At 41.2% G+C, this 13,999-nt stretch overlaps 1 protein-coding gene across 4 annotated transcripts in view; it reads left to right on the top strand.

Annotated features, from left to right (window-relative positions):
• LOC149319183 (gamma-glutamylaminecyclotransferase-like) overlaps positions 1-13,678 on the top strand; it is a 107,010-nt gene extending 93,332 nt beyond the window's left edge. For 3 of the 4 annotated variants that reach the window (XM_089511228.1, XM_089511225.1, XM_089511226.1), the window contains one exon: positions 10,870-13,678. In XM_089511228.1, the coding sequence (XP_089367354.1) occupies positions 10,870-11,360 (491 nt within the window). In that variant the 3' untranslated portion in view covers positions 11,361-13,678. Of the gene's footprint in view, positions 1-2,212; positions 2,266-10,869 lie in introns of those variants that run through there. The other variant, XM_089511227.1, reaches the window with a different exon arrangement.
• Positions 13,679-13,999: the final 321 nt, after the last annotated feature.

The following is a 13,999-nucleotide window of genomic DNA, read 5'->3' as shown; positions in this document are numbered from 1 at the left end:
AATTCAGCTCTCTGTCCTTTATATCAAACAGTCTTATATAAAATCCTGATGCACAGTATGATGATACTGAAGGATATATCATTTATACAGTCTCATTTGGTTCTTGGAAAATGGGGATTGTCACATGCAACCAGACATCTAGTTATTGATTGAGGTTGCAGAACATGTTATGTGGTTTGTCTTCAGGCTTCTCTGGTGTTCAACATGTTTTAATGTATCACACTCTTATTGATTTGGATGTTTTAAAACAATTTCATACTGTTAGCTGCCTTGGGGACTGCTTGACCCTTAAGGTATGTTACAAACAAAGTAAATAGTGATCTTGTTTAAAAAAAAAAAAGTCCATCCAATAAACCACCAAATGAGCAGGAGAGAAGAGTATGGAACAGTCTGTGAAGTGAGATACTGGGCAGTGTTACAGGTATCGTCCGTGTTATCATACCAGAAGTTGTAATGCTGTTTGTTTTCACAAACCAGGACTATATAGTTTCGGAGCAGGCGACTGCTGAGAGGAGACTCTAACCTCTTGATTTCAAAGGGACCGTGGTTTCCATTGGTGCCTCCCTGGCTAATGTAAGAAAGGTGTTTTGCCATAAATGGTTTTGAGGTATTTGGCGAGGTTGGAGAGGGGTCGGCCCAAGCAGGAAGCCCGTTGTCTGCTCTGTAAAGAAAATAGCACATTACAAAATGAAAGCATCAAAGAGCCAACAGGATGCAGTCCCTGGAGTCTCTTCTGGCATGTGGGTCCTCCTTGAAAGTTAGCACTGAGTGAAGAGTGACCTTAAAACTCACTTTATTCAAACAGACCGAGCTCAGGTTTAAAGTTCAAGGCATTTTGTTTTTTCACCTGTTTCCTACAGTTTTCAAAAACTTCTGAAGAATTAATATGTAACTATATCTGGTCACTGAGCCAACAGCAAAGATTTTTTGTTCTCAAGGGAAAATAATGTTACTGTACAGTATTTAAAAGAAGGAAAAGAGAATGCAATACTGGATTGTGGTAAACCATTTAAATGATAGCATCTCTGGAGCCATTACAACAGCACACGTAGGGCTCAAATATGGACTGAACCCTTACGAATCAGAACCATTTATCAAGTAGTCTTTTGTTTGGAAGTAGTATATGGTGCTATAGGATTGTAAGCAAAACCACAAAACTTTCTGAAACAATTTAATCTATTAGCAGGAGAGGTTGTATTCCCCATCACAATATATGGATGCGAGAGTTGGATAGTGAAAGAAGCAGATAAGAGGAAAATCAACTCTTTTGAGATGTTGTGTTGCAGAAGAATGCTGAGGATACCATGGACACCCAAAAAGACGAAGAAGTGGTTTCTTGAGCAGATAAAACTAGAAATTTCCCTGGAAGCCAAGATGAACAAATTAAGGCTGTTGTACTTTAGCCACATGATGAGAAGACATGACTCATTAGAAAAGACAATAATGCTAGGAAAGGTGGAGGGCAGTAGAAAGAGAGGAAGCGTGCATACTAGATGGATAGACTTGATTAGGGAGACCACAGGCATGAAACTACAGTCGGTCCTTCTTATACAGTGGTTTTTATACACGGATTCAAGCATCCACAGTTTGAAAATGTTCAAAAAAAGTATAAATTTCAAATATCAAACCTTGATTTTCCATTTTTTATAAGGGACACAATTTTGCTATGTCATTATGTTTAATGGGACTTGAGCATCCACGGATTTTGTTATCCACAGGGGATGTTGGAACCAAATCCCAGCCTATAACAAGGGTCCACTGTACAAGACTCAAGGAGAGCAGTGGAGGATAGAGTCACCATGAGCTGAGGGTGAAGCAAGGGCAGTTAACAACAACAGGACGTATAAATGGAGGAGGTGTCCATCTATGAATCTAAGCCAGTTCATAGCATTCCATGAGAGATGCAGAATTAGGCTAACCTTACCAGGTCAGGCTGTCTGATCTCTAGGAGGAGTTTTAGTCTCCACACATTATGGTCCCATTTGTTTCTTTCCAAGTATTTTCCCTCTTCACAGAAAATAAGATGGTGCATTTAAAGGGTCATGAAGGCAAAACCTTCCCACTATCCTCACATTGGAGTGGTCCAGCTCTTGAGGGGAGAGAATTCTAGGTGCATATGCTTGGCACAGTTTTGAGCTTATGTTACTTTTTTGGATTCCAAATGCCAGAATCTCCTCACCAACTTGGCCAGTGACCAGAATAAATTGACTGCCACCTGGAATAAAAAGAGAGGAAGAACTGCTTTTCTGGGAATATCAGTAGCAGGTATGGCTAACCCCAGTGGTGACCTGAGCCCATCCATTTCCTTTCTCCTATATATTTGATTGACTGTCAGCGGAGGACACAGAGATTTATGTGGTGGCTTAGATGATCCTGCTCCGTATATGCCAAATCACGGTCGGCACTCTTAGGGTTTAAAATAAATATTTTTTCATATAGTGCCTTTTAAAACATTCCAGTATGTGGTTATTTTGGAAAGAAGCCCTGCTGTGTTCATAGAATTATTCATTGACATTATCTGTAAACCATATAGCAGTCCCTTAGGACAGGTACATTTTATTACTTTATTATTTAACAAAGTGGGGTTTGAAGCTGAAGGTGTTGTGGCTTGCTGAGAGTTTGCCTAGGGTGTTCTCTGCAGAGGTAACACAACAGCATGTTGCATGTCCCATTGGTTTTTAATGTCCCTTCAAAAAGAAAGTCCAGTTATAACAACTAAAAAGTGGTTGAATTAGTAGTCTGCAACAAATGCAGAATATTACAATCTAATCTTAGTTGGTTTGGGTAACCACCTTACTGTGGTTTTGCAATCATGTTTTCAGCTGTTTCCTTCTCTCACATCACACAGTGTGCTGCATTTTCCATCCTTCTTGCTTTGCTCTTCTAAAATACAGTCCTAAGCAAATAAGCTTCACCAACAATTGGATAGGCTGTCAGTTGTAGTTAAAAGAAATAGCTTGAAGAGATGACATACAGATTTCACTCATTTTCCCAGGATATTAAACTTTAATGGCTGCAATATGAATATTTCATGACAATATCTTTTCAATAGGTTGTTTTATCCTGGAGGTACATATTATAAGGGCCGATTTCTTTCTAGGTAAAGCTGATGAAGTGTTGGGACTATCAGCTTTTCTCTCCTTTGGTTAGAAAATGACGCATATTTCTGTCACTGAGTCTTCCACTTATATAGACTGCTATTTGTTTGGGTTTTTTGTTTTGGTTTCTTTGAGAGTTCATTGTATAAAACAGTATCAAACACCATTCTTTATTCTTGCCACAAGATGGCTAAACTACCTTTTAATGCAGCTGAATGGATTATTTTGTGCTTGGGATTGTAGAACATGGAAATTCCTGAGTTTGTCACACTTATTTTACATTTATCTGCCACTTTGGAATAGCATAAAAAATACTCCCACAGTGGTAGCCCCATTGACCCACTAGAAAATGCCCAGAGCCACAGGAGGGTAATTGCTTTGCTAAGATCAATGAACATGTCACGGATAGGACCAGATGTAGGAGTCAGTGAGCTGGGCTCAGATGGGGCTTTGGGGCTCAGATGAGGAGAGTTTTGGGATGGGATCCATGGATTGATGTTTGCTGGCTGTTGTGCCTGCAGTGAGCTAGGAGAGGGAAAGACCGCTAAGTGTCTTTTACCATTTTCTAGTACTTGAAAAGTAACATTTGGCACTATTACACCCAGAACCCTTCTGCTAGCATGGGCAGTGATCATGCATGCTGGGTGATTCAGTTTCTACATAGAAGGTGCTTTTGAAGTTACATTACCAGCCACTCTTAAGTCTTATATGGAAACACTGTAGAACTGATGACTGCCAAAAAGTTCCCTGCCCAGGGTAGTCATTCTCTGAAAGCTGGCCCCACACCAGAGAATGTCACTGGAGCTTTGGGGCAGCAGGGAATCGTTTGGCAAAAGGTTTTTAAAATATATATTATTAATTTTAGAGCAGATAGAATCATTACATCTATTAGAGAAAGAGGGAGATGTGTGCTTTCATATCTTTCATTACTTCCACTACTAAGAATTTCGGCTGTGCATTAGTCCTTGTTAGGTCACCATCTTTCATGGACTTTACAAGTTCTGACTTGTTGCGTTTTATGTACAGGTGGGTCAAGGACTCCAGCCATAACCACTGGCCTTGATTTAAACATCAATTCCCCCATTGGCTTTTCCTTTCTATGAAACAGTATGTCAGCAAGTGGGAGCCATAATGGAAACCATATTCCTAAGCATTAAGCAGGATCTTGGGGACCTCTTGCCTCTCAGAATCAATTGTAACAAAATGCCCAAAGTCTGTGTTCTCTTTGATAGATGAATGGATGAGGAGGGGCTCTCTGATTTCAGTTGTGAGAAGACTGCTTCCCCCAGAAACTTTTAGCCCCCCTTTCTCCAAAAACAGCATAGCTCCATATCCACAGTAGAGAAATTGCTTAATGTAAATGAAGCATATCTTCTGCAGACAGATGTTCTACTAGCTATGGAGATTTTAATGTGTGCTTTCATTTCCCCTTTTATATTTTAACTTATTAACTCTGACAAGTAACCTCTTGGTTGTGAACAATTTAATTCACAATTCACTTTTTCTGATTCAAAGTGAACACGAGTGCCCTAATCCCCTAATGGGAATTAATTGCATGTTTCAGTGCTTAACTCTGATCCTTTCTCAATCCCCACTGGGACAAGTTTCTTCCAGAAGGATCTGTGTTTGTTATTCAAAACACAATCTGAAAGGTAATGATTTTTTCCTTCCTAAAGGGAGCCGGAGCAACCGAATATTAATGTTCTCTGCTTTGTAGAGAAACAAGCTACAGCTTCAAGCCCATTTGGTGTCATGAAGGGTAAACACACAAAGCTAAAGTGGGATAAAATAACAGGACAAATCAGGGTGGTAATTTGAAAAAAGGAGGGTGCATATAGTTTTGAGGGGATGATCTTGTGAATGTGGAAGAAATAGCACTCGCTTCTTCACTTTGCGGGAAATAACTGAATTCTCACCCAGCAGTCAAAAGAGAATGGCTATATTTTTAAGGCATTGGTGCTTTTGACCAAATTCTTTTGCTTTCAACATTTTGAATAGTGATTTTTCGTGTAAAAATTGATTAACAGAAAGAGATTGTAACAAATTTGTGAGACGTGTTGTTATCTCTATACTGCAAACAGTGCAGAAGTGCTGATCCTTAATTTTCTTAAGGCCACCTGTTTTCTTTCCTTTTGATCTCACCTTTCTCTTAAGAAGGTGGAATTTAATAGTATTCCTCCGTTGTTTCTGCCCATGTTATCTTTACAAGAATATAAAGTAGATTAAGGCCAATAGCCAGTGACTGGCACGAAGTTCATCCAGTGATTTTTTTTTTCTGGGGGCAGGAAGATGGTACAGTGGTGCCATCTATCTGTGCAACTGTACTGTCTACAAAACATCCAGGGGTAGCTGTGTTGGCCATATAGCAAATCCAATAACATCAAAAATCCACCAAACAGTAATGCCTTTATTGGGCCAACCAAAATGTACAATATACATGTTGCAAGCTTTCAAGGCTCCACTGACTTCTTCATCAGGCAAGGTGTTACAGACCATACAGGAGAAAAAAATTGAAGACAATAGTCATAGGCTTGCATTTTGCTGTTTTTTTTCTCAGTTCAAATGGTATGGAGGGGTATTATTTGCAGGCTGGCATCTCCTCCTTCTGGCCATTTGAACTGAGAAAAACAGCAAAATGCAGGTATATGACTAAGATCTTCAATTTTTTTCCCTCTCCTGTATGGTTTTTAACATCTTGCCTGATGAAGAAGCCAGTTGAGCTTCAATAGCTTGCAACATGTATATTGTGCATTTTGATTGTTCCAATAAAGGTATCACTGTTCGGTGGATTTCTGATTTTACTGGATATACTATCTACTGTTGAAGATAGCACAGTGATGGTCATGTATGCATTGTCGTTAGGATAAACATGCATCCTCCCCCCACCCCCAAAAAAGTGAATGAAATAATGGTATATTTTAATTATATATGTATAAATGCAAATTGATAAATAGTTACAATAATTTAAGCAGAAATACATTTCCCCATGGTGGGAAAGAGGGTGACCATGTGATCTGTGTATATGCCAAGAATTCAGCCCAAATCTTACTATTGATGGGCAGCTTTATAGCTTAAGTTAGGCCTAGTACAGACGGGCAGGAAGGGGTGGTGAGATGCTGCCCCATTCTGCCCCGGGTCGGTGCTGTGGCAAACGCACGCCCTGGCACCGATCCGGCCTACACAGTGCACAAAAAGGAGTCATTTTTTCCGGCTCCTTTTTGTACCTCTGAAGAGGCGTCATAGCCGATGCCTGGCACCTTGATCACACCCTTTTGGCGCAGTGTTGTTTGGGCACTGCGCCAAAGGGATGTCATCATTGCAGGCGCCATCTGAATGGGCGCACAAAAATATGGCATCCGGGCAGCACGGGGAGGGTTGTGAGCTTGGGGACACTCAGTCCTCACCCAACCCACAGACTGGGGCTTTTCACCCGCCTGTACTGGGCCATAATTACAATTCTAAAGAACTCTTTCTTTTCTTTTCTTTTACTACTCAGTTGGCTATTTAGCTAAAGGATAGTTTCCTTGGATTTTTAAAAAACTACTTCTTGGGTTTTATTTTTGTTTTAATCTCTCTGAGGCACCCCTGGCCCAGGAAAGTTATTTGAAGGTCTTAACCCTATGATATTTGCTGGGATAGACATGAAAACTGGTATGTTAAAATAAAGGGAGAAAGGGAAGTAGGTGAGAGAAAGGGAAAGCAACAGAAGTGTGTTTGGTGGAGTGGATTAGAAATGGGGTTTCAGAAAAAAACCACGCAGCTCTTTCTTCCTCTCCGAAGTTCAAAACAGGATGGAGGAGTAATAAAATGGGTAGGATTTTTCATTTTTATTTTGAATAAAAAGAAATAAAGGAACCAACCCAGTAGCACCTATGAAACAAAGTGGGGAAAAGAAATAAACTTTTGTGGATTACAGTCCACTTCATCATGTGCATTAGTCTGGTAAGGCTTCTAATGTAATAAAATAACATAGGCGCCATACAGACAGGCTAAAATAAAGCTGCTTCGGGCCACTTTTGGAGGTATGGTATTTAAATGATACATGCGTCCTGAGAGTCCAGAAGCCATGCCAAAGCCACAATTCAGTCTTAAGGACTGGAGCACAGCTTTAGTGCAACCTCCGGACTCTTAGGACGCATGCATCATTTAAACAGCATACCTCCAAAGTGGCCCAAAGCAGCTTTATTTTGGCCTGTCTGTATGGGGCCATAGATTCAAATCCCAATATAATAATAATTTAATTACTGAAACATGTTTCAACATAAGTGTTGAATTAGTTTTTAAAAACTTGTTAACTAATATGTTAACTAGTATGATGATGCATTAATGTGTCTATCTCTGTCTCTAGCATCTCTTCCAATAGATGGCTTTTTCTTTTCTTTTTTTTACAAAATAGGCAATATGGCACCCTGATCCCTCAGTCATAGTCCAGCACTCATTAATTGCTACATCACACCAGTATTCACCTCATGGCTTCTTGGCTGAGGTGAAAACTGAAACAGGAGCTGCTGGACTCACACTCAGTGGGTTTATATGGCCAAACCAGAATTTGAACCCTGGTCTCCAGAGTCATAGTCTAACCCTCAAACCACTACAACACACTAGGTGAGTGAGCAAAATTGGGGCACTATTCTGCTCCTTCCAATGAATTTTTCTTTCAGTCCCCAATCTTCCAGTACTGCAGAGTGAGGCACTAAAAGTTGTTGACATCTAGGACTCATGCATTTGCCTGACCTTTTTCTTTGGATACCTAAGTGCTACTGTATTTGTCAGTGCTCAACTGAAGTTTAAAGCTACTGCAAAGTTAGACATTTTGGAGACTGAAGGAACATTTTATTGAGAGGGCAGAATTCTTACTGGGAGGATTGCTACAGAGCAATGATTCACCACTCTGCCTTTATTGCTGTCTTCTCCAGGCCTACAGACTATGTTTTTACATCTCACATGAGTTTTTCCCCCCTAAAGAATATTGGGAATTGTATTTTGGGGTGGTGCTGAGACTGTGTTACAACAGAGGGAGGGAGCCTCTCTCGCCAGATTTGCTAGGCTACTACTCCTATCATTCCTGAATACTGGTTATGCTGAATGGGAATTACAGGAGCTGTTGCACAGCAGTGACTTGTGAGATTTAGGTTCACAATCCCTACTCTGGAAGAAGGCCACAGCATCATCTGCAGGGAATAGCAAGTCCAGTAGTTCCTGCAGAGAAGGAATGACAGTTAAAAGAGATAAAATCTGTAGTGTAGATAGGCTCTGAGAATGGCAAACTTTGCCCTGTATTTGCATCTGGCATGACTGGATCTTTTTTTTAATGATTCCTGTCCTGATGCACAAAGGCAGCAAAATTGCCCTTGGAGTTAGCTCTCTGTGTGACTCATTGCCACTTGAAAACCCAGGGGATATGTCCAGTGACTCCTGCTGAAACAGAGAATAGGTAATTTATTTGTGACACTTTTATCCTACCTTTAGCCACAGCCTTGCATTCTCTGACAGTAAAGCTGCTGCAGAGGAAGTGTGCTTCCAATTTTAATTTTTAAATAAAATACACTGTACTATGTCCAGCCTAAAATAGAGGTTTGCCCTTTAAAATGTGTGCCTCTTCTTCATTTAAAATTTTTCCTGTTCCTTTAAAATGATTAAAACTCAGGGCCAGGTGTCCTGCCCATCTTCTGAAAATTCCCTGCATCTGGCAATTAGAGACCAAACTGCTGTGTTGGGTAAAACCAGAGACAGTTTCTCCTCGCAGCTCAGTTGACTGATAGCAAAATTTGGGAAAGCATCAGATGTTCTGGGCTTTATTTTGAACCCTCACAAAGGGAGGTGCAGCTGGGAGGCAGAATACTTTGAACAGTAGCCAAGGAATAACAAGGGAACTGTTTCATTACTTTAGTAAATAGGAGTCTCTTTTGCCCTACACTGGGGAAGCTGTTCTTAAAATGGAACATGAAAAGTCAGCCAGGTGTATTGCAAAATATTCCCTCCGCACGCGTGCCAAAAGCTCGAGTCACAATCTGTGACTGACACTTCCTGATGAGAAACATCAAACATTTTGGAAACAGTGTAATGGCATGAAGACTCAATTTTCTGCAGGGTATCAACAGCACCCATTGTGTAAGTCTTGCTGAAGTTAACAGATATGATGGACAGGAAAGTTGAAATCCAATCTTCGCTTATCATGGGGGAAGGGGGAATGTCTTAAGAGCTAGAAACTATGTGTGATTTTAATTTCAATAGGAAAGAGTAATAGGTCTAGGAAATTATATCCTTTGGGATTTTGTCAAATACATGTTGTATAGATAGGTTTTTTTGTGGGTGATTCCATGCCAGCATTCTCTGAAGATGCCAGCCACATATGCTGCTGAAACGTCAGGAATAAACGCTTCTAGAACATAGCCACACAGCCTGGAAAACCCACAAAAAACTATGGATGCCAGCCATACACGCCTTCTACTTCACATTTTGTATTATTTATTTCCCAAGCACACGCACGCACACACGCACACACACATAATGTGTCAGGTGCAGAGACGCTTTAGAGCCATCAGGTGGTGCCTTTCCTTAGAAGAACCCACTCTACTGTCATGGTAGGGAGGGTCTTTCCAAAATCCATTTTGCGGTAGGAAAAATTGGCCATCAGACGCCACCTTAATGGTTTTTGCCAAGGGAACAGAAATTGCAAGTGCTGGTTTCTCTCTATGATCTTGAACTACTTCCAGTTTTTCAGAGTATTGGCATTTATAAATATGTATTCAGGAAAGCTGTGGGTCAAAACACCTTTCAGTACATTAAAATCGCCAGTTCCATACTTTGGTGTGTGAATGTGTGTGTGCGAGAGAAAGTGTGAGAGAGTGTACACACCCTTCTTGGCCTACCCATTTGGTCCTCCATTTGTTTTGGACATCAACTCCCAGAAGCTCTAGCTAACTCTGCCAACAGTCAGGAATTATGGGAGAAGAAGTCAAAATATTGTAGAGGACCAAAATTGGGAACCACTTACAGGGTTTGTGTCAATCCAGCGTTGGAGCAAGGATAGATGGTTCCTCCTCTAGCCCCAGTTTGTCATAGTTGGATTATACTAATGCTGTGCTTTCAAGATGCTACTTGAAGTATGGCAGTTGCTTAAATACCTCAAATTGTCTGTTTTGTCTTAAAATGATGCAGTCTCAACAGACTTAGGTACCTAGTAGCTGAAGATCTATCATTAACTTTTAGTAATGACCCAATTATTACCAAATTGAGGAAACTGATAATATGAAATCTGACCACACAGTTGGGTGTGCATAATTCAGCTACTTCCAGTTGCTGCTGCTGTGACTAAAAACCTTAGGGTCATGATAGTGATTAAGGCAGTGCAGTTCAATTAAGATGCCCACACATTCATGACTACTTGTACAATTGTATGGCAGGATTGAACAGGTCATATCAGATCTGCTAGCATGGCACCATGTTTTTCCAGATCCCTATCCCTTCCAACCTGCCCTGCCACCTAAAAGACCTGTTCCTAGCCTTCCGAAGCAGATTTTTAGTGGCATATGCTTGTCTTGCATATGGGAATTGCACCCTCCTAGTTCTGCTGCTGGAAACACTTCTGTCTGTAACAGCTCTGATGGATTCCATCGTGTGGTCATAAATATTTGCCTTTCATTGTACGTTTCAACAAACACATTAGAGGCAGCTTGTTTCCATCTGTGAACCTTGTTGCTGTAAGAGCTAGCTTTTAAAGGGCAATATTTTGTAAATGCTTATTTTTTTATCTTATTTTTTTTTTTAGGTCCTTCAGTTGGAAGAATGGCCCGTGTCTTTGTCTATGGCACCCTTAAGAAAGGCCAGCCGAACTACTCGTACATGATCAACAGTGCCAATGGGACAGCCCGGTTCCAGGGTAGGGGGCTCACGGTGGAGAAATATCCCCTGGTGATTGCAGGAAAATATAACATTCCTTATTTGTTGCATAAGCCAGGAACAGGGCACCGTGTCACTGGAGAGATCTATAGCGTTGATGATCAGATGCTGCAGTTCCTTGATGAGTTTGAAGGTTGCCCAAATGTGTATCAGCGCACTCCAATGAGAATTGAAGTAGTTGCATGGGAAGGTAAAAGCATCGCATCTGAAGAAAGACCAGCTGTTAACAGCGTCCTGGAATGCCATGTGTACAGCACCAGTACCTACCAGCCAGAGTGGATCAATCTCCCTTACTATGACAATTATGATTCCTTTGGGGAACATAAACTTGAGTATGTGCTTCGGGAGAGGAGAGATTAAAACTGGAAAGCAAAATGGTCCTTCAAAAGATAGCATGAAGATATTTTTTTTTGGGGGGGGGGGGCTAAATCAAATCACCAATACTTTTCACAGGTGTACTAAATAACTTCTTTTATTGATTTCAAACAGTAGTTGACTGTTTGCATACTTTAACTTGCCTAGTAATTCAAGGTGAACAATGATTAAGATGCCTTCAGTTCTCTTCTTGTACTTTTCCACTGAAATATGTTTATCAAATACATGTTTTTCTTTCCATGCAAGACAAAGAGCAAATGTTTTTAGCAGTATACTAGTGGATAGCATGATGGGGTGGTTGAGTGTTGGACTATGACTCTGGAGATAAGGGTTCGAATCTCAGTTCAGTGATGTAAACCCACTGGGTAACCTTGAGCAGGTCACACTCAGCCTCAGAGGATGGCAGTGACAAAACTCTTCTGGAAAAACTTGCCAAGAAATCCTCATGATTATGGCATTAGGGTTGTCATAAGTCAGAAATGACTTGAAAGCACAAAACAACAGCAGCAAAAGTGGGGGGAAACGCACTCTAGCTCATAAACGTTTTTTTCATTACTGCACAGCCTTTACATGAGCCAAAAAATGGGTCTGGAGGGGAAATCTATTAATCACACTTACACAAATATATTAAGAATCCATTCAGCAAAAACGTACTCAAATTGTTTGACTTCAAAGTGTTTAGGATGGGACAAGGATGTTCAGGGCATGAGACTCTGATATGTGGCATCTGGTGAGGTGAGCTGAGTATTGCTGTGAAATAACAATGCCAGTCCAATAACTGCATCCTTTTACTGTTCTAAAGAGCCACCGTCATCAAATATGTTGTATCAACTCCAGAGAAGGTTGTGGTATAACATTTGGAGCTGGGGTGGAGAGGGTAAAAGAATGTCATACTGCTTGCTTCATAATTCCCATTCCCAGAAAGGAATTTCTGGACATATTAGGCTGCATCCAGTGCTGGACATCCACTAGTGGAACAGCAGAAGCCAACCTATAGTGTTGGGGGGCAGATAAGTCTCCTGCTCCCCCAGTATCCTTCTCCCCTGTACAACAAAAGTATGATCTGGTGGGCTGGGAAATTCTCCAGAACCATTTTATGGATGGCTGTTACAGCAGCAGAGGAGAAAGAAGGGAAGGGAATTCTGTGACGTGTGTCAGCCTTGCACTTCACAACTGAAATGTGCTGACCATTTGATATCCTCACCTGTGCAGGAAATACATTTTTTAAAATTGATTCTAATCTTAAACTTCTTAGCAGTTCCACTGAACTACAGGACAGTTTGTGCTATAGACTAAATACACAATCTTTCCCTTGTTTTCTTTTGCATAACTTCCTATTATTTACACACAGAAATCTCCATGTTTTCCGTTTTGCTGTCTTCATTTTTGCAGTACCCGAGTGACTGGTGTGCACATCAGGCTCTGCTACCTAGCAGTGGTGCTAGGTATGACTGAAAATAAGACAAATTTAAATATATATATATATATTAATCATATATTTTGATATTACTTAAAATGGTATTGATTCAATTCCTGAACTTTGTTGGCCCTGAATGAAAGGGATCTTGTAGCACCTTTGAGATGCAGGGCCGAAACAGACCTGCGCAAAGGGGCAGCACGATGCTGCCCTTGAAATAGTTGGGTGGGCACTGTAGCAATGGCACCCCACCCCCCTACTCTGGTTTTTTTCTTGCACAAAGAGAGGCAGCAATGCTCCTTTTTGCACCAAAAAGGGCAGCTTTTCTGCTCCTGCAGCATGCGGCTTATACATGCCATGCTGCCAGAGTGCCAAAGTCTGCCCCCGTGTGGGTAGCAGAGTGGCATAATGCTGGCTTCAGGGTGGTGTCGGTGTTTGTGTTGTGCATACGCCACAGCCCTACGCCACCAGGAAGCCAGCATATTGTGCCGGTCTACACTGGCCCTCACAGAGAGAAAAAGAAATTGCTAGCGTAATCTTCCTCCTGGGGATCCTTTAGAGGTCCAGGAGGATGACACCGTTTTCCTGCAACTGGCTGCCTGCCCTGCTCTCCCACATCTTTCCCCCTATATCCTTCCCTAGCCACTGAATGGCCATGGAGAGTGGTGCCCAGCCAAAAAACAAAAAACAGGTAGGTTGAATATGCATGAAGGGGCCAAGACATACCTATGCCTGGTGGAACTTTATACTGTTCTAAACTTTTTTACCTTCTAACTTGAATTAACTCTGGACTCAGGGACTTGATTAATTGTAACTGGCTGGTACACAATACTAAATTCATGGTAGTTTGTATTAAGAAATATTCCATTAAAGAATCTGAAAAGCCTTTTGTGTTATTTTTTCACCCTTGTTTTAGTTATTTTTTAAAGGAATATTGAGCATCTAGTAAAGTGGTCCACAAACTATGCCCTTGGACTTCAGCTCCCAGAAGCCTCAGCCGTGTTGGCCAGTGGTCTTTGATTTTGGGAGCTGAAGTCCAAACTCTCTTAAAGGGCAGTTTGGGGACCACTGATCTAGTGAGCAGTAAATGACCCATTGCCAGACCCATTGCCAGAGATCTGTCTTAACAGCTTTTTAAAAGCTGTTTAAGGTGGTGATACGACAGATCTCATCCCACAGGCCGTTCCAAAGTCTGGGAGCGCTAGGT

The sequence above is a fragment of the Sceloporus occidentalis genome, unplaced genomic scaffold (assembly GCF_023333645.1).
Source record: "Sceloporus occidentalis isolate IW3139 unplaced genomic scaffold, rSceOcc1.0.p SCAF_2, whole genome shotgun sequence".
NCBI classification, from domain to species: domain Eukaryota; kingdom Metazoa; phylum Chordata; class Lepidosauria; order Squamata; family Phrynosomatidae; genus Sceloporus; species Sceloporus occidentalis.
Note: the sequence above shows the minus strand (reverse complement) of the source record. Positions and strands in the feature narration are given on the sequence as shown.